The sequence below is a fragment of the Conger conger genome, chromosome 1 (assembly GCF_963514075.1).
Source record: "Conger conger chromosome 1, fConCon1.1, whole genome shotgun sequence".
Taxonomy (NCBI): Eukaryota; Metazoa; Chordata; class Actinopteri; order Anguilliformes; family Congridae; genus Conger; species Conger conger.
Window position 1 is genome coordinate 50,817,322 of NC_083760.1, and position 22,066 is coordinate 50,839,387.

A 22,066-nucleotide genomic window follows, 5' to 3' on the forward strand; every position below is an offset into this window, starting at 1 on the left:
GTTTTTTGCCCTTTCTTTCTTCCTTATCAAAAAATGTCTAGGCTGATGAGGCAACATGCCCTCATTTTCTCTGGAAAATCAGAAGTGGGCTGCCCTGCGACCAAAATTAGGCTTAGCTTACCAGAAATCTGTCGCAAGTTGCAACCACAGTGCTTGGCGAGAAAATCAGAGACGCTTAGCAAAGGAGTACAAGACAACATTTGGAGGGCTTCCGTTCTTGGCTTAAAATCAGTGACAGCTTTCTTTTGTCGAAGTGTCTTGTCCTTAAACGCCACTGGAGATATTTGCAGAAATTAAGTTTCTTATCACCATTTTCCTGAAAATTAAGTTTCTTTATCTGGAGTTTTCGGTATAATACATCATACCTCCGTCTACAGTCGTCAACAGAAATTCAGTTCCCATGCTACAGTACCTTCACCATTCCTCTCCACTATAGATAATTGCTCCTAAGATATCACAGCATTAAAATATAAAAAGCAAATCCCTCGATTTTGACACGTTTTTTTCTTCCTTCTCATAGCTTTGAAGCAAGGGTCAGGTGGTCATGAGAAATTTCATATGCACTTATTTTGTGCTGCACAGGAAAGACAATTTCACAAGTTCACCAGCAGATGGAGCAAAGCTCATAACATTTGGAACAAACTGTCTGTGCTGATGCGGGTGAACAGGCCCTACTCTTCTCTGCTTCCAGAACGAATAATGCATCATTTAATATGCCATGCCTCTCTTTTATAAACTTGACTGCTCATACCTATATTGATAATCAATATTTAGGACTTACTTGAATAAAAAGCCACAAATAAATGAAAAGGTCCAGAATGTATTAGTTTTTTCCTGTGGATTCATTGCAGTCTATATCGCAACAATGGATTGTCATCCATTTGATTCATTTCCAAAAATATTTGATTTGATTTGAATTACAAAAGGGTAATTATCTTAATTAAATGTCTGAACTAATTTAATAACAAGAACAAATAATAACAATGAAAAAAAAAAGACATTTGAGAAATACAACTATTTTATAAATAGATATTTTTGGAACAAATTGTCCTAATACAGTCAACGAATTAGAAGCTCTCAATGGACATAGATCAGAAAGCTCCTCTTCCAAAATTGTAAAGACAATGTTTACTCCATAGTGCTCTGGTTCTTGTGATATAGAGATGTATCTACTCTATAAGAACGTGCTAATGGCAAGGTTTTGCAGCCAAAGGCAACGTTAGAACATGTAACCGGTACAGTAATTGAAGCGACCTACACAAACCTTTAATGTAATGATGTGGGGGATGTGGCTGAGGTTCCATAGAGAAAGAAGCCAATTTATCAACTTCAGCTGATAGCACTACTGGACTAAACTGAGCATACTGTTTTTGAGATTAATGGTGTGGCTGTTGAAATCTATAGTCAGGCAAAGTCTACAGTATATGTAGACAGACACTTACAGAGTCTCTTCCCCTGGCCTGTTAAACAGAGAACATAACAGCAGCGTAAGGAGCTGCACAGAAATATGAAATGTGAATTTTATGCAGAGTTACACCTTGAGTCTTATCACAAAGCTCAGTGTCTATCTGAGCAGCCTGGTTATCACTGCGGAAATAAAAGCCCCTGCACCTTCATAACAGAAATATTAGCAGTTAGGTTATCTTAAATGTGCATTCAGTGCTATTTTTTCCTGAATACAGATATCTGAAATGTTTGACTTGTGTGAAAAGTTGAAATGGAAAATGGATACACAGTATAAAAAGTGTAGTTTATTTCACTCAGCTGTTGTGGACTGTCAGTAGAAAGACATTATATAAGACTCGGAGACTTGGTTACTAGGGGTTGAAAAATAATGTGGTAATTAAAATTTGGTGAACTTCAGCTACAGCCTGCTTGTACGCGATTGTCTCCTTAGGGCAGCTACCCAAGTATTTAGGCAGTAAATTAATGAATGAAAATGAGCAGGGGCCAAACCTTTTAACATAGAAGAGAGAGAGAGAGAGAGAGAGAGAGAGAGAGAGAGGGGGGGGCTTATGGGTTCATCCACCCAGAGAATAAACAGGATCTGTGTTTGCTGTCTCCCCTTTTGGTTTGCATTAGAAGTGACCTGGGAGGACCAGCAGAAAAAAGTCAATGGTACGGTAACTGGCGGCCGGACGCGACACAATCCCTCGCCTTCTGAGCCAGGTTTGTTCCGGTTTGGAAGTGTGCCGTTCGGCTTAGTGCAGTGCCCCTGGTAGCCTTCAGCCGGCTAAATCGGCGGGGGACCCGTGTTCCCCTGCTAGTTGTTTCTCTGTCCTCTTCTTTTGTTCCTCTTCCTCTTTCCACATTGCAAGATAGCATTCTAGGTATGCTATATTGCTGAAGGTTAGTGACCGGTTTTGGAGAGACAGCTCTTCCCAGCTTGAGGCTACGGATTGAATAGTCTTCAAAATTTGATTTCAGATGTAAAGGCACAAATGACCAGAGGGTTGCTATAGCCTTTTCCACATCCTAATTTAAGGAGTTAAAGGGGTGCTCTTCAGCATGTACACATATGTACATACATGTAAAGATATGGCAAAAGCTTACATCTGCCTGGGAAGAGTTGAAGTATTTAAGATCCTCCTCTCTTAGCCTAGTTTTGCTGCTATTGTTGTTGCTATTTCTCTATATCTCAGCTTTTTTTATTAAAATACCTTATAAAAATCTCCCTTTCCCTGCTTTTGACTAGTGTAGTCTGTTTGTGTGTTGCTGGGTGGATAGAACCCTCATTGAAGGTATGTTATTTTTTCCCTCAGTGTTTTTTTGGTCATGGATATCTCACCTGAAAACTTTAAGGTCATCATCTTACCTTGTTATACATGCCTAGCAGTGATCTTGACAGTGCCTCTTGCAGTGTATAAAAGCCTTTTACACCCGCATTATGTGTATTCAACCTGCATCAAAGCTCCAGCAGAAATGTGGGAGCTGGCTTTGACATCTGCGAATCACAGCAACCATATTAATAGAAAATCTGAGGTGAAAATTCAGTGAAGCGCATTATTTCAAGCAGTGCAGTTCAGCCACTTACCGAGGTGTGCTTAGTTACCAGAGGTGTGAACTCCAGGGTGAATCCAGGCTAAGCCCTTCCCAGTATTTTGTTCCTATTGAATGGATTTGCCTGGAGGTACGACTAATAAGTGAAATCAGCCAGAGTTTACATGGCAGGACTTTTACTTTCTGACCCCTGAACTTCCCTCCTCTGTTTGTTACACACACGGAAGAACGCCTCTGTACTCTTTAGTCGTCGGACGGAGCACGCAGCCCAGTTGGCACGGACGATCATTCGGCACATCCTCCTTGGCACGTGCTTGTCCCTAGAGCCTTCACTTCAGCTTGGCCTATTGCTCCGATGTTTACCCTATAAAGCCTACTCCGTGCCACTGATATACACCAGCTCAATAAAAGCAGTTGCGCCTTGTTTATAATGAATGCGGGTTACCGCCTCGGCTTTAATGAAGCTTTACTGTCGGGCCTGCTCTCCAAGGACCTACTCTCAGCACTTCTTCCTGAGAGCAGATATTGGCACTGAAGTCACTAAAGCTATTTTTGTTTCGTGGAGAGCAGGAAGGGATAGGTACCGGGCTTCAGGACCATTGGAGGTGGAGAGGAGAAGGTGCAGGTGGGGTTAAAGGCTAATAAACGTCACAGTCTGATCTGTCTGATTATTGCTGAGGGATGTGTAGATAGATATTACATATATGTATATATAGTGCTTTTTCCTCACACTCAAAGCGCTTTACAGTGATGAAGGGGAACTCGCCTCAACCACCACCACTGTGCAGCACCCACCTGGGTGATGCAACGGCAGCCATTTTGTGTGACAGAATTCTCACCACACATCAGCTGAGTTGGAGAGAGAGAGAACAATATTTTGGCCAATTAAGTGGGGGATGGTTAGGTGGCAGGTTGAGAGAGCCAAGTTTGGGAATTTAGCCAGGACGGCGGAAGTGAAACGGACGCAAACCGCGAAGAGCTCGTGCCATTTTGGCGGTCGTTGCTAAATGCCACTGTGTACGTTGCTTGCCGGGCAACTCCCCTTCTCAGCAGGCCCAAAAAGCTGAAGGGCGCGCGACCATATCACATGCCAACACATCCGCAATTGCGTAAGAGACGGTTAGCTATAAAACGATACACTGCTGAAATTTCAGACACCAAAGCAAGTTCTAGAATTTTAGATGCATTGTATGTTACATAATAGCAGGCTTCATTGATTATCAATGCCGGTGTTCTGCCTTGAATTTGCGCAGTTATTTATACGTTTCGTTTTATAGTGTTATCTGTACACTTTATACCATCCATAAAATTAAGCGCCTTGCACTTTCTGCTCCGTGTAGCAGATTTTATCCTGGGGAAAGGCAGGGAGCCTTTATGTTTGAAGCAGTGAGCGTCCCTGGTTTCAGCACAACAATGCGCTAAAGATCTGTTTGTCGGTGCCAGCATATATCCAGAAATAATATAATATGGTTACTAGATAGTTTTCTGAAGTGAAGTAATCAGCAAAGAGAAAGGGTTGTGCTTAAATCTATGCGTGGCTGAACTTTTGTTGCTGATTCGGGGGAAGGGCTGTTGATGAAGTCTCGTAGGTGTGATTCTGATATGAGTTTTTCTGCGCTGTATGATTGCAATGCAATAAATATTCGTCTCCAGCAGGGTGAATGAACAGCAATGAAAAGGGTGCATTTCACAGCTTGTTGAGATTACACCTGCACTGTATACTGCGCATAAATGAGAAGTACAAAAAGCAGGCTACGTTGCCATGTTTTTTAGATACTTTATCATTTATTTCTATATAAAAAAAAAAAAATTATCCTAAAGTACAAGGCAGCTGGTTTATCTTTCATTGTATTCATGGAACAGTGAATGATTTAAATGAAACAGGCTTCAACGATGCTAAATCTGGGCTTAATTTTGCATGGCGGCCATTTTGAATCTGTCATGAGCAATCAGTGGGCTCGACGATTCGCAGAGAGGACAGCGCTACAAACCGGGGGCGGAGCAAGGAGTACGTGAAGAGGGCATATCTGCGTCTAATTAAGGGCCCTCAGAACTTACACTGATGGGGTCTTCATGGAATTATCTCATCTCTGAGAGCACAGATGAGCAGGGAGACGCCTAACTGGAAAGATCAAACGCGCGGCGCTGCGCGTGATAAATGACGCTGAGATGAATGCACAGCCGATCGCCAAGAAAAGAAAGAACTCGGCAGTTTCTGTTCCTATGACGACACCACGGTCTGCGGAGGAGGCAGTTGTCTAATTGGAGGCAAATGAAGATTGCAGGTTGACCTAATTTCTTATGCAAGGCACACTTTACCAGTTGGATAACGCGTGGATAAAAAAAACAAGAAATAAAACAAGAAATTTGCCGCCTTCTTTTCCCATTGTTTGGAGTTTCAAGAACTTTGAGCGCTTTCACTTTATTTCCTTATTAATTTCATACTTATTGCTACATGTTTATTCTTTTGATGTTACAGGCTGTTTTTCCCCCACAGTTTTTCACCCCTCTTCCTTCCCTTTAGGTCTGTAGGTTGTGCGTCTGGTTCCCGGTGCATGTTCTCCCTTTAACTTCCCTTTGACCTTTCAGCTCTGTTTCCTCTGTAGACCACAGAAATGTCCTTGTCCGTTTACTGTACCACCTCTGATAATTTGAGAAGCTCTCCTACAGTCTCTGCCCTGCCTCTCTCTCTCTCTCTCTCTCTCTCTTTCTCTCTCCCTATCCCTCTATCTCTATCCCTCGCTCTCTGTTGGTGTGTCATTGTGAACTGTATGTTCTGTTTTGTGGTGTTCTGCTTTCTTTCGTTTTGCTTTCTGTTGTCGGTAATATCACCCCCCCATTCCGTGCTGCTGCCTTCTGGGCCTCCCCCCCCCCCGTCTCCCTCTCCGTCACCCCCTCCCCCCCCCACACTGCAAACATCCGCTCACATCCATCTCCTTTGTGTTTGTCTGTCCATTTTGTGGTGTGACCCAAGAAGACACGGACTCACCCCGCCGGACGAGCTCAGGTCTGTCCTTCCTTCTTATTTCCTTCTTCTACGTGGTCTTCTTCCTCTGTTCTCCTCCTCTTCTCCTTCTTCTTCCTGTCGGCCATCCCCCATTCCAGCTCTGCTGTCAGTACCCATGGCTTCCCGAGAGACGCTCTGGCCATGCCCGGTTTTGTCACGCTGGTGCATGCGTGTGCACACGTACACACTCCCAAGGCCCGCGGGCACATGTGTACGTGTCATTCAAACGCATGGCAACGTAGACGTCATTCAAAACAAAATCATCCGAACATCTCCCAAGACTTTTACGTCCACCTCGGTTTGTCCAGCCTGCTCACAATTGAGATAATAGAAACAGCCAAATCTAGGCTAGAATGAATGTATTCAATCAAGGTTCGAAAAGCTTTTGTGTCTGCTGTGTACTTTGTGTCTTTCACCAGAATGGCACTGATAATAAAGAAAGGATCCTTCAAAAAATGATTTGAATGTGTGACTATTCTTATTTAGAAAACATATTTAAAATGGCATTGAAAGTAGCTGTTCTTGTTCACACAGCCATTGTAGGCGTTATTTCTGTTTGAGAAGGATTTGGCAGATCCATAAATCTGTTTTAGCTTTCGTATGAACGACTTGCTTTCAAGACAGTGGTTAGTATTTTATGTTTATGTTTTAAGTGAAATATCACGAAGGCTTTTGCCGTTTACTTCAAAACCGGAGTTTAAGGGTGTTTTTACAGTTTGTTCATTTCCGTCTCTCGTGTGGACCTATGACTCAACGTTTTTTGTGCATATGTGAACAAGCCAGATTAACTCACTCCACTTCAGGAGGTAGTCTCAGCACAGTTCATTTGTGGATCTTTTCGAAGTCCCCTTCATTTGTGCATTGTGAACACAAAGCAGCCCCAGTGTGCTTTTCATTTTGTTGTACATTTTAATACTTCTATACGAGCCAAACCTTAACTGTGCGCAGCTGCAATGACCTCTGAGCAGCCAAAAACAAAAGAACAAAATGGCTTACAATGTAAACGCCAAAAAATTAATTTGCAGCTGGTTCACTTTTTGGTAAAAGGACTGAGTTTGGTTCATTTAAAAATAATTATCCATGAAAACACCCTAAAATTGAAAATGAGAAATTGAAAATTGTTCAAGATCGTAATTCCAGAAGATAATAACAATTATTTCCCAAGTGTTTAATTATACCAAGAACTTGATTTGAATTGTAATGGAATATTAAGTAATTATAGCCAGTGTATGTTGGATTTAGAGCAGCTCCAGGCTGCAATATGATGACATCTGCTCGTGGATGTCTAAAGCTTTGTGATGTGGAGTGAGGGGTTGGGTTGGCTTTCAGACAAATGTGACTGCCATTTTTATTATAATTTCCCATGACCCATCTCATATGCCTTTCTCAATATCTCACTATTGATGTCTGTTCTTCACTCGTCCATTCAATCGTTCATAATTTGTCGTTTTTTTCCCCCTTCCCTATTTCTGTTTTCTTTTCTCCGCCATCTTAAACGTATAAAGTAGAGAAGGAGGAGGCCATTCCGCAGAACGGGGATGCAGGTATGGATCTCTAGCGCAGTCTGGTCTGTGGCCCTATCTTTGAGCCTGTTCCAAAAACCGGATATGGAACATCACACCCTGTTGTTGTACTTGAACCTAATACTGAGGTGTGTTGGCTCGTGAGAAGTGCCTGGACTGTGACCCTGTCTTTACCGACAGTTCTCACGGAGCCTATGCCAAAAAACTGACACGTTAACCCCCTGGTTATGGTGCTTCTCGTTCGCCCTGTTGTTGTACTTGAACCTGCAGCTGAGGCGTGTTGGCTAGTGAGACACGACCGCTCAGTTGAGCATCTAGAAACCTAGCAGACGGTCAAATAAGTTTGACGGACGCTCGAGTCGCCAAGCTGTGTTTGTGAAGAAAACGCATGCTTGCCTCTAGCGCTTGCATTTAACCCTCCTATTATGTTTATGACTGCTTTTATGTTTGGGGTCAAATTGACCTAACAGTTTAAATAAATGCAAAATTATTGTAAAAATCAAATTTACACTTGGAGTGTCGCCTTTTATTGTCCCCGAAATGACTAGACTAAGTCAGTCGAAAATCAGTGAGAACCATCTAATTTTAGAGCCTGAGCTACAGGAAGTGATGGGAACGTGCCATCAGAATTATCCACACAAAAAAATCTGAGATAAAAATAAAAATGGTTCTGGCATTTTATACAGATACAGAGGGTCAAAATAAGCCAATTCGACACATGCAAAGTTGGTACAGGACTTCTGAAAACATAGCTTTATGTTTATTGCAAGCTTACTAGTTAATCCCACCAAAATAGAAAATGTAAAAAATCATACAGTATCAAGATGAATAAAAGGTTAACTGTCAAACACTGAATGGGGTCAAATTGACCCCAAACATAATAGGAGGGTTAAGCATGTGTCCCTGATTTCACCCTGGCCTCTGTGTGCGCTAACAGCAATAGAATTCCAGTCTAATACTCATAAAAAGCAAAATTTCAAGGGTCACATTTAAAAATAAAACATTTTGGTCCAGCATCAGTTATTTCATTATTTCTATACGTGGACTTTTTTGGGACTTATTTATTGTGAGGGCAAGATAAAGGATATCTGCATTTCCATATCACCTTCTCATTATTCATTCTTTTTGCTAACACTGAGTGTCGTTCATGCTTGGCCTCTGTGAAACATCCCCACATAAGCTTCCAGTCTTATTCGCTATATGAAGTTCTACAGGACACTAGTACATACATTTTCAGTGCTACATTCACATTGTTTTGCGTAACCATAACCAGTCTGGTGCTGGGCTGTGAATCGTTTGGTCTCCCAAGACTTCCGTTCCCACTCTATGCACATTTACTTCATCAAGCCCTATGGTCATTACGCTCTAGCTTCCTTTGTCCTTCGATACACCAACAATTCAGAACTTGCTGATGTAGCTCTGCAGTAGCACCACGTGGCATTAATTCTGACCTATGCTAGCAAGAAATGTGCGTGCAGGGGGACCGGCCTCTCTCCTCAGGGAATGCTCAGTAGCTATAGGTGCGACTGCTGGATGGATTTATGGCCACGGCCTTGCAGAAATGAAAAGGGACTGCATTTTGGCCTCTAAAATCATTAAGGTTGAATAAGCGAGTGTGCAGGCTCTCTCTCTCCCTCTCCCTCTCACACAAGCACACACACACACACACTCTCTCTCACACAAACACACACACACTCTCCCTCTCTCACACGAACACACACACACATACACACACACACTCCTTCTCTCACACAAACACACACACACACACTCTCCCTCTCTCACACAAACACACATACACACTCTCCCTCTCTCACACAAACACACACACTCTTTCTCCCTCTCCCAATCTCACACAAACACACACACACACTCTCCCTCTCTCACACAAACACACACACACTCTTCCTCTCTCACACGAACACACACACACATACACACACACACTCCCTCTCTCACACAAACACACACACACTCTCCCTCTCTCACACGAACACACACACACATACACACACACACTCCCTCTCTCACACAAACACACACACACACTCTCCCTCTCTCACACAAACACACATACACACTCTCCCTCTCTCACACAAACACACACACTCTTTCTCCCTCTCCCAATCTCACACAAACACACACACACACTCTCCCTCTCTCACACACACACACACACTCTCCCTCTCTCACACAAACACACACACACTCTTTCTCCCTCTCCCTCTCTCACACAAACACACACCCAAACTCTCTCCCCCCCCCTCTCTCACACACACACACACACACACACACACACACCCTCTCTCTCTCCCTCTCTCACACAAACACACACAAATGATCCCCCTCTCTCACACAAACACACATACAAACTCTCTCCCCCGCCCTCTCACACACACACCCACTCTCTCTCCCACTCCCTCTCTCTCTCAGCGCTGCCAGAGGTCTGACAGCTCATCAGCTGTCTTAATGCAGCTCAGATGCAGCAAATCTTTTGTGAGGTCATTGCTTTTTTATGGTGAGCTAGGCGCTCTCTGTGAGCGTTAGCCCGACAGATCGCTCCCCGGTGAACTGAGCCCGCACCGCATCATTATTCCTGCGGCTCTTTAGCGTTGGGCTAATTGGAATTGAGAGCGTTGGCCGCGGATTGAATGGGCAGGCACCGCTATAGTCTCGCCTACCTGCAACAGCACGCTCGGAAGCGGACGATGTGCTAGGCAAGGGAGAAGGCTGGAGTAAAGAAAAGAAAGTGGAAAACTTTTTTTTAAACGATAGCCGGTCGACGGAGCCCATTGCTGTTTCGATTTATTTAACCCATTATGGGGTATTGTTTTTACCCATCATTTAACGATAAGGAGCCCTATAGAAAACCCATAGAAAGGCCTATATCAGAAAGGTATAAATCACAATGCATTTATACAGTCATGTGTCTTGAAAAACGGTCATATGATTAAATACAAAGCTGGCGTCACATCAGTCTGTTAAGGGAGATGTAATGCGCAGGTCACATCTGCCTGTTAAGGGAGATCTGGCGGACAGGTCACATCTGTCTGTTAAGGGAGATGTAATGTGCAAGTCACATCCATCTGTTAAGGGAGATGTAACGTGCAGGTCGCATCCGTCTGTTAAGGGAGATGTAACGCACTGGTCTCATCCGCCCATAAGGGGCTAACATGGCATTTAGCAGCTGCCCAGAATGCCAGCTCAGGCCATAGCGCATGACTCATCCCAGCGCCTCCATCAGACCTCACAGTTTAGCGGAGCCGTCGGGAGTCAGAGCCGCTCCTGACCTCTGACCTCCGCCCCCTCTCCCCGTCCCCCCTCCTGCAGGTGCCATGGACATGGAGGAGCGCACACGGATGATGAAGCTGAAGATGAATAAGGGCCGGCAGGAGCAGGACCCCGCCAAGGCAAGTGCATGCCTCTCTGCTCCCATTAGAGACCCCCACACTGCACCAAGCCAATTTAAAGACAAGCTGAAATGGAAGCTACAGCTAGCAGTACTACCTAGCTAGCAGCACTAGCGTCTGCAATATGACGTGTCCCTGCTGTAAGATCCAGCTCTGACCAGCTTGAAATGGCAGCATCCAGCTGTTTCACAACATAGCTTGAGCGGGTTGTTTCAGTAGGGATATACAAGTGAAATTAAACTCTTTCAAGAGCTGGAAGTCGACTTGACTTGAGGAGGGGGAAGCAGAGCCGTAGTCTAGCTCTGGGGTGGGGGGGAGACTACACACTGCTACGTGAAAGGATATTGATTTTTAAGTGAACAGGAAATTGACAATCATTTGATCAACATACACCCCCCACTGGTATATAATGACATCAAGTCGTTTTCCAGGAAGTGAATGGAAAAATGGTTCAGTGTGACAATACAAACGTATTACAATTTAATAAATTTTATGCAATATACGCTCAGTGATCACGTTATTAGGTAGACCTGTACACCAGCTTGTTAAAGTAAATGTTTAATCATCTAATCATGTGGCAGCAACTAAATGCATAAAAGCATGCAGATGTGATCAACTGTTTTTCAGACCAAATGTCAAATGGGTGAAGAAATGTGATCTAAGTGACTTTGACCATGGAATAGTTGTTGTTGCCAGACAGAGTGGTTTCAGTATCACAGAAACTGCTGATCTCCTGGGATTTTCACACACAACAGTCTGTAGAGTTTATAGAGAATGGTGCGAAAAACTAAAAATATCCAGTGAGCAACAGTTCTGCAGGAAGAAACACTTTGTTAATAATAATGAGAGAGGTCAGAGAAGGGCCAGACTGGTCGAAGCTGACGGGAAGGTGACAGTAATGCAAATAAACACACATTACAACAGTGATATGCAGAAGAACACCTCTGAACACGCAACGCGTCAAACCTCTAATTGGATAGGCTACAGCAGCAGAAGATTTAATAAGTCTCTTAAAGAAGTCTAATAAATATCTATTAAAGTCAGCGTATATTTTAAGACGTGTTCGTGTTGTGAATTCAAAAGTGAATTTTCCACAACTCCACTCAGATCCCCTCTCTCCCCATACCCTCTCACATACATTACTGTCAAACTCCTCCCCTCCCCCATCCCTGAAGCCCCTGTCTCAGCAATCACACAGATAACCAGAGATGACTGCGATAAAGCTGAAGGCATAAATTATTAAATGGGAGAGGTTAACAGTTCAACCCAACTCTCATTACTGTAGCTCCCATGTGCAGATGTTAAAAATTGGGACTCAAATAAGTCTCTTGGGAGCAACAACAATGGCTGTCTGCCAGTTGGACGGTTGCCAGTTCCATCCCCCGCCCTGGGTGTGTCGAAGTGTCCCTGAGCAAGACACCTAACCACCAATTGCTCAAAAGGGTCATCTGACTGGCTGCATAGGTCACACACGGAATGTGCTCTTGTACCGACTGCGCAAGATGGACGTTCGCTTACGATATCCAGACCGCAGGTTGCCTAACATATTTAGGAAGTGAAAAGGTTTTGGTGTGCCGGCCTGGGTGGAACATCTGAGAAAAAGCAGGTTTCCCAGTGTTCCTTTTAAGTAGATGTTATGCAAACCGTCACTTCGGAACAGAGAAGCGGTTGTTTACGGTTGTTTAAAAAGTTGTTAAAAGTCGTTTGTCAGCCAGTTTGTATATCGATCTGAACGGTAGAAGAATAAACTGATATGTTTACAGAAATCGTAGTGCTCTCAGAATGCCAGGAAGACCTTTGCTATGTAATCTCTCGCTCCAAAGAAGCAAGTTATCTATTTTTTTCCACCTCTGCTCCAGTAATAAGACTTGGAAAATGCTTGGCTTTAACGTGCAGCTGAACTATACATTCTCAGTCAGGCTTAGGATGTTACCCACCTCATGCTTTTCAACCCAGTGAACTCAAAACAGCTAGCTGGTTTACCAGCCACATTCAGACAGCAAATAATCAGATATTGTTTGGCAAACAGGTGCAGAAGCCCTCAAAGAACCTCTGACAGCTTTACCTGAACTTACCTGTGCTGATGTGACTGATTTTTATTGAGAATATGTACTGTAATATGTGATTACACAAAGGATGATGCTTCTGGGAAAGGGGGGATAATACACTCAGTGAGCACTTTATTAGGTGTTTATTTTCAGACTTCTGCTGCTGTAGCCTATCCACTTAGAGGTTTGCCACATTGTGTGTTCAGAGATGATTCTTCTGTGTACTGATGTTGTAATGTGTGGTTATTTGCATTGCTGTCACCTTCCTGTCAGCTTTGGCCAGTCTGGCTGTTCTCATGGCCATTCCTGCCTGCAGAACTGCCGCTTACTGGATGTTTTTTGTTTTTGTGAAAATCCCAGGAGATTTCTGAGATTTCAGAGATACTCAAACCACCCTGTCTGCCACCGACAATCATTCCATGGTCAAAGTCATTTTGATCACATTTTATCCCCATTCTGATGGTTGATGTGAACATTAACTGAAGCTCCTGACCCGTATCTGCATGACTTTGCACTGTACTGCTGCCACATGATTAGATAATCGCATGAATAAGTCGGTGTACACGGTGTTCCTAATAAAGTTCTCAGTGAGTGTAAATAATAGTAGCTTTTGGAATAATTTGGAATTGGCTGCAGCTGTGACTTGGAACTGGATGTGTGAATACAGCCATCCCACAGTACTGTTTTATGTCTGTTTATGGAAACAATGCTCTGAAATAGCTATGCCGTTCAGACCAATCCCAGGGCCTGCAGGTAAATGTGTTTACACCAATGAGAATTCATGAGACAGTATGTTTGTATCTGAATTCTGAACACACTTTTTTTAGTCCGCCTCCAGTAGTGTTAGCCAGTCTCTTACCTTCGATTTAGATGAATGCGCAATATTTGACATCTGTTTAACAGTGACATTTTTTTTTACCTGTCTTCGTGTGATTCTCATTCTTCATGTAATTTCAGCTCTTATTTATTTATGTTACCACGACTTTCACCAAGAATTTGAATAATTCTGAGAATGTGGTTATCATTCTCCTAACACTCTACAGGTCAGTCAGGGGACAATTTAATGATAAACCTGCCAATCAGATCTGAGGAGGCGCGAGTGCATGAAATGAAAATCTCAAAATCACTCGCATTACATTTTGGCATTTTGTAGACACTTATCCAGAGTAACGTGCACAGATCACTTTCTTTCTTTTACATGCAATCCATTCAGACAGCTGGTTATTTACAGAAGCAAGTCAGGCTAGGACCCTTCCTCCTAGCCATTAAACTGCACTGCCACCGTTCAAAATTGAAATACTTAAATAAAAGCAAACCCGTGGTTGATCAGTTCAGACCAGCTCCATACTCAACATGCTTTGACCAGCACAAGCTATATGTTCAAACAGCTGGTAGCTGGTGATTTCAAGCTGGTCATAGCTGGATTTCACACCAGGGACACATCATATTGCGGAAGATGAACTTCTGTTTCAGCTTGTTTTTAAATTGGCTTGGTGCAGGGTGGGTGGTATTTGAATCCAAAACAATTACATATTTGACCCAGGTCTGGTTCCAAGAACAGTACTGTTTATGTAATGTGCAGTAGCAGTAACTTTTGCTCACTAATGTCATTTTAAGTGTGTTAAGTGTTTCTGTTCATCGTTGAAATAAGGTTCTGTGTTTGCCTGCATAGCGGCCAGCCAGGGAAGCCCAGCGAGGCTCGGACAACCTGTCCACCAAGTCGTCAGACAGCGACGTGAGCGACGTGTCCGCTGTGTCCAGGGCCAGCAGTGCGTCCCGGCTCAGCAGCACCAGCTACACGTCTGCCCAGTCTGAGCGACCGCGCGGTAGCCGCAAAATCAGGTCAGCCCCTGCCCCTCTCTGGCTTATAGACCGTCATTCCAGCGTCATTCCCAGGGATGGGCAAACCCGCTAACTCTCCCCAACGTGTGGTGCCATGTCCAGACCTTTTCACTTTGAAAATGTCTCCACCAGGCGCAAAATAAGGAAGAGAACATCCTTTTAGTGAGATGTCACTTCCTGCTGTCAAGTGAGTTCAGGTTTGGTTCTGCCTTATCATGAATTGAGCCAAATGTCTGAACTTTACTTCCAAAAATGGAGGTTTGCGCATCACTAGCAATGTGCTTTGATGTTCAGTGACGATGGTCGTGGATGTGAAATGTCACTGGGTGTGTATTACATTGGTCAAGTAGAGGGGAACCTAATTTTCATGGTTTTTATGTTCCAATCTTTTATGATCTTGTTTTTCTTATGTTGTGAATGTTTTATTATGATTTTTAACTTATGTTTAATTGCGTATCTTTGCATTGTTCCCTGTTTGTTTTTTTGTTCATCGTCTTCTTTGATTTCTTTTTCCTTTTCCGCTTCACGTTCCTACATTTGCGCAATTGTTCGGCTTCAGCCAATCGAAAGGGGAGTCGCAGGAAGGGGAGGATCTTTTGGACAAAATTTTACGTGAGGTGGTGGAAGAAGAAGTGGGGGCAAAGGAGAAGAGTGGGGACGGTGGGGGTGGGCAGGGGGCGCAGACGCAGGAAGAAAGCAAACGAGAGGAGGAGGTGGACGATGGGAAATTGCAGAGAAGGTTCTCAGAGTACACCGTCAGGTAAAAACCCAGGCAGTCCCCCTGGAGTACTTCCCTGCACTAGTTGTGTGGTGGTCTAGCGATGTCATATTTCCTTCCGCTATCAAATAGTGTAGATCCTTCCCTGATTTTGTCCCATTCTTTAGTCTAGTGCATGCCCATTATACTGAGAATTTCAACATAACAGATGTACAAACTTAGTAGATACCCGAGTATATTCCAATTCGTCCTGGACCTGTTTTTTTAGTTCCATAAGTATAACTTTACCTTAAGCAAAATAAGCTCTAGTACACTGATTTACTGGGTACATATGTATTACTGACACATTTATAAATGTACAAACAGGACATTACACCAATGTTTAAGTACATTCACACTTTAGTGTTTAGTGTGAGTGTATGTTAATATAGTTTTCAGCGGACAGAAAGATGAAAAGCCAGTAAAGATTCACAATAAAAATGATATATGATAAGACCATTTCAGACAAGTATAGATCTTGGAAATAAGAAAGTAATTAAACCTAAGACATGTGATAAATAATGTATTCATTGGTTTGTCACTATCATTACTGATAAAATAATGGACTTCAGATTGTTTTTTAGTGCTTAAAAGTTAGTTGGACACATATGACCTCAGACTTACAGAATGAGCAGTCAACCTAAGATGAACTTGGAAATAGCAAAATCAATTACATCTTTAAAAGCTCCTTATTAAACAATACATGCAATACATTCTCCTTGCTGTAATCAGTAATAAAAAAACAGCGTGCATTAAACAGAAATAAGTCCCAGCTTCCATTGATAAACCCTGGAAATACCCGTCTCCCTCTATAACCGCGCGTTGGGGTTGTCTGAAATCAACACGTTCAGCGTGCCGCTAAGGAAGTAGCATCGCGATGACAGTACGCACTTGCACAACACATTCGTTTTAATGTGCTGCTTGACACATTGATGAATGTGTTTATTGATCAGCCCTGCCTGAGGCACTTTTCTTTAAGCTTGTCAGCACACTGCTGTTTCCCTTGCAGTGTCCCCTCGCTGATGTGGCTCCGGCTAGGATACGGATGGCATAATCCCTAGTTGAACTCACAGCCAGGTCCTGCATCGTTCTACCTCCTGCTTTTTTTGGTCAGCAGTTTTACAGTTTATCTGTAGTCGACACAAATATATTCTTCATTTTCATTTTCGAGAAAGCAATACATTCGCTTTTTTTTTTTTTGCTTACGGCAATATCAGACTTATTATTTATTGTTATGGTTATTGTTATGCTGCGTTTTATTTATTTTTGTTAATATGATGTAGATAACAATGACTGATCTGGTGAGATCCTACTTAGGCCTTGCTTGCTTATTGGCTACAAACTTTCAAAAATGTTTATGGCTACAAAATGAAAGATAGTGAAAGAATGAAAATCATGCAGTAAATGGTTTAAATTGAAATAGGTTTTTGCTGAAACTGAGAGACTTCACTCTCAGTTACAGCATAAATATTTCAGAGTTCCAAACCACCCACAATGCTTATCTCTCAGGGTGGGCTATGTATTCGACATACGGTGTGCACACATTGACAAATGGTTTATTAAATAAAACAATGTCATGGGTTCTCGCCTCCCTTGCTAAAAATATATCTCTGTAGGGTTTTATTTATCCTGGCTATATAAATGATAGATAAAAATGAATAAATATAAAATGAAAGACTGTCCCTTGCAAACAGTGTAGTGTTAATGTGTCTCCCAAAACCCTGCTTGTGTCCTCTCTCTAACTCTGGCTTTGTCATGATAATATTATTGTTCCAAGTGCCTTCTATTTTTGGACCACGCCTGTCATAGGCCTTTCTGTATTTCTTATGAAATAGCCAGTCAAGCGTGTGTGTTTTTTGGAGTTCTGTCTGATTTTAAAAAATGGGGGAGAAATGGCTGTGGCCGTGGAATGATTGTTGGTGCCAGGCGGGGTGGTTTGAGTATCTCAGAAGCTGTTGATCTCCTGGGATATTTACGCACGTCAGTTTCTATAGAATTGACAGAGAATGACTCGAAAAACAAGCAAAAATCCAGTGAGAAGCAGTTCTGTGGGGGAAAAAACATCTTGTTAATGAGGGGAGTTAGCGAAGAATGGCCAGACTGGTTCATGACAGGAATGTGACAGAACTCAAATATATTGGGGAGTGGGAGCTTTGCATTATGAATGTGAAAATCTGACAAAACTGCACTCACTGCTTTTTGACACTAACATTTCAAAATGGACCAGTCTTGACATTCTCCTCTGACCTCCCTCATTGAGAAGACTGTTCCTAATAAAGTGCTCAGTGAGTATATATTCAAACTTGGAACATTGAGGAGAATGAGATGGCAGGATGTGTCATATCCATTTCCTGTGCTTTGTGGACTAATCGTGTGGCTTCATTAGTAGCTTCACTACTAACTATTCCTTTTCTCAGTCTTCAGGCAGAGAATTGACAAATGGCAGTGACTCAAAATGTAAAATGATGTGGAATTAATTGGGTAACTGCTGAAGGAATGAAACTTAATTTAATTAAACATACTATATACAAGGCGGCACGGATGGTGCAGTGGGTAGCACTGCCCCCTCACAGCAAGGAGGTCCTGGGTTCGAATCCCCGTCGGCCGGGGCCTCTCTGTGCGGAGTTTGCATGTTCTCCCCGTGTCTGCGTGGGTTTCCTCCGGGTACTCCGGTTTCCTCCCACAGTCCAAAAACATGCACGTTAGGCTGATTGGAGAGTCTAAATTGCCCGTAGGTATGGGTGTGTGAGTGAATGGTGTGTGTGCCCTGCGATGGACTGGCGACCTGTCCAGGGTGTATTCCTGCCTTTCGCCCAATGTATGCTGGGATAGGCTCCAGCCCCCCTGCGACCCTGTTCAGGATAAGCGGGTTCAGATAATGGATGGATGGATGGATACTATATACAATATACAGAAAGGAGACAATTGCAGTGAACAAGATGCAGAGTACTTTTACATGGTATATCAACAACAAAGTCTCCCCTCATGCCACATGCGTCCATGAAACAGTACAGCTCCGTTTTTACTATGCAACTTTTCAATTGGGTTGACTATTAAAAGCAATCTTTAGTGTCCACTCCATTAGCATGTAAACTCAAAGGCCATTCACTCCAACCTGGGTCAAATATGTAATTGTTCTGGATTCAAATACAGTGAGCTCCAGAATTATCAGCACCCTTGATAAATATGCACAAAAATACAGTAAAGTAAAAAATAATACAATTATTAATGAGCTTAATTTTCCAAAATGTGTAAAGTACAGTAGTGTGCTTTATTAATGATTCAGTGGAATCAACTAAAAGCTTATTTACAAATAAAAAAATATTTCCCTGAAAAACATTTCACAATTATTGGCAACCACCACACTTCCTTAGAAGTTGGGCAGTAGTAATGTGAGGATCAGCTCTGATGCCATCAGATTAGCCTAATGATTGTATGGGGAACCTACTCTGAATAAAGTGAAAAATGGTTCACTAAACCAAAGCTACTTAACAAAATAAAGTAGTTAACTTGGTCTATGTTGAAGCTATTCATGAAAAACGTTATGTGACCTATGGGCCATGCCACCAAATAAGACCGTTAGCTAACACTACATTTTTTACGTTTAGACACTCTTTAAATATAACAGTTAATTTAGCTGCACACTGTTTTCAAGTTGATTTCAGTGGAGAAATGTTCAAGATGAATTCTTATGAATTTACATTGTTCCATTTTACTAATGATTGACTTAATGTTAGCTTACCAGACACTTGCTCGTTCATGTTTTTATCGATCATATTACACAACCTCATCAATTACCAAGTTAAAACCTAATATAGTCAATTAACTGCACTGAGCCTAAACTGAGCCGGGTGCGTGGGGGGTTTGGACCCAAAATGCACGACTCAGAAACAGTAGTGTAGTAAAGTCCCGTCAGGGCTTTATTTGGGGAATATCCAGAGAGCTTAGTCAAAAACAAGCAATGTTCATACACGTAAATATCCAGCCAGAAAACCAAAGCACAGTACCGAGGGAGAAGGCAGTAACATGAACACATGATTAGAATGTTAGTATTACCCAATCCTGATCTAGCATTAGTAGGTTAGTAAATAGACAAGGGAAATTGAAACAATTAGGGTGTGAGTGACAGAAAGGGAGAGAGAAAAAGCAGGAATGCAAGGTTTGCAGGGAGACACGAAAAAGTGTATGCTAAATCAATGAACAGTACAACGTAACATGGAACATAAATTGTGACATTACCAGTTTGCAAAACAATGACAATAAACTATATAACATGACATGGCAAGACAAACATTTCAATCGTAACAACTAAACCTGAAACATAACATGACATGAAACATAAAAATGTGGTGAGACTAGACTAACATAATACGTGACATGACAATAACATAACCAAGACAATAACTAAACATAAAACATGACATGACAAACATGAAACGTGACAAACTGCACTGTGAATCAAGCTACCCAAATAACTCAGTTTATTTAGTAAAATGCTAACAGAAGGTGCCTTACATTACTAAAGTAGAATGTAGAGTTTATGAATAAACTTTAGTGTGGTTGCTTCAGCAGTTGTTTAGCTGCCACCAGATTAGAGTTCAAGCATCTTTAAAAAAATCAGTGTAACCTCATGACCATAAAAGCATAATGGGATTTTGTAGACTATCAAATAGTGCCAATACAAATTGCACCTTTGTTTACCACTTCCAAACATCCAGAAAAAATGAAAACATTGAATGTGAAATGCAGACTACTCAAAATTAATCTCTGCTTTACTATGAAACTAATCATACGCCTCTGTCAGAAACAGCCGTGACGTTATTACACAAACTATTTGCATATAATTGCTGGTGTCGCACATGTCACCGTAAGCAGCCTTGTTGTTTAAGCAAAATTTTGGGAAATCATATGGCATGCAGATTTTGGTCCACAGATGCTGCACACCATGTTAGATGGTACAAAATCTAAGTGGGCAGAGCTTATGGCTAATTAAAGCATATGTGTTCCTTGTGAGGAGAGAAGCCTACATACAAAATAGTGTGACAGGGTGAGGGATGTGAACTTTCAAAATGTTAATCTTAAGTCACCACCATGTGGACAAATTGAAAGCTTTATACAAGCAATTACTCAGAGGCAAGTTGCATATTATATCATTGGAATGGCATGTCTAGCTTAAAAGCACTAGGAGAAGTAGCATGTAGAAATCTAGACAGAACATTTTTTACTAAGTATGCTGGGGAACAGGTAGCCTATTGCTGAAGCACTCACACGAATAACTTCATAGACCAAGCCTTAACATAGATACTCATACTCGTACTCAAACATAGATACTCATACTCGTACTCAAACATAGATACTCATACTCGTACTCAAACATAGATTCCTCAAACATAGATTCTCATACTCATACTCATCTATTCCGGTACTCTTCATCCATAAAATTATTTGGTCTAAGGACTGATCACTACTGATCACACTGCTGAGGGAAAACAATTCAGGCAAAAAGCCCTCACTGCATACATTGATTCTATCAGACCTCACGGCAAATAGCCTGAGAGCTCAGACAATGTTCTACATGCAAAATTGAGAGTTGCGCAGACCTATCCATGTTTTTGTCAATGCCATCCCGCTACTTGCTTAAGAAAATAATTCAACTTCTGGAAAGGTAATTGATTGGTTGAGCTACCACACACTGCTTACTGGGAAATGTAGTGAAGCTAGTATCTCCGTTATATGTAGTTCCGCTTCTCCCCAACGCTGGCTACTAATGCATGCCAGACAACAAAGGAAGCTTCAAGAATGAATATATTTATTTGCTCTAAAATAGCTCTAATATTTATTATTATTATTTCCCACCCATCGGCCACTCATCAGCAAATAATCAGAATGCAATTTTTTTGTGATCCGACCCACTCGATCTGTGGACAAACCGCAGGTTTGATCCGTGGATCACTATTGGGTGGACTTACAAGTTTGTTATATCAGAGTATCAGGCTGGGCATGGTCCATGTACTGTGCACCTAACTATTGAGCATATGTAGGCCACTATTTAGTTCCATGAAGGCCTCCCCCTTTTTTATCTGTTCATTTGGGATTGAAATTAAGTGGCATGAGATGAGATACATATATCATAGTCAATCATATTAACACTTGTTCTGAGTGAAGTTATACATGTAGTTCAATTCACTGCTGTGCTAGTGGTTTTAACCTTCAGGGTATCCGTCACGGTGAGTTAATAGTGGCCATCTTTGTGAATTCACCATTGGTGCTTTTTGGATGACTGGAGGAAGCCCTCATGTTTGGTGACAGCAGCTTTGATAGGATCGATCACTGATCTGCAGAAAAAACAGCTTGTTTTATTGAGGTCATGTGAGTGCAGACATGCTCTGTTTATCTTTTTGTACTTGAATGGTTGGGTGACTTGCATCATTTCAGTGCACATATTCTTCACCAAAAAACAGCAATGTCTTATGACTCTA

The 22,066-nt window shown here is 42.1% G+C and overlaps 1 protein-coding gene across 4 annotated transcripts in view; it reads left to right on the forward strand.

The window, feature by feature from the left end:
- The window catches only part of rims2a (regulating synaptic membrane exocytosis 2a), a 247,373-nt gene that overhangs the window by 185,776 nt on the left and 39,531 nt on the right, over positions 1-22,066 (forward strand). The window contains exons 26-29 of one of the 4 annotated variants that reach the window (XM_061216000.1): positions 5,975-6,007; positions 10,861-10,944; positions 12,299-12,312; positions 14,682-14,830. The exons of the other annotated variants lie outside the window; for them this stretch is intronic. Of the exons in view, the coding sequence (XP_061071984.1) occupies positions 5,975-6,007; positions 10,861-10,944; positions 12,299-12,312; positions 14,682-14,830 (280 nt within the window). The remainder of the gene's footprint in view (positions 1-5,974; positions 6,008-10,860; positions 10,945-12,298; positions 12,313-14,681; positions 14,831-22,066) is intronic. 4 annotated transcript variants of the gene reach the window in all.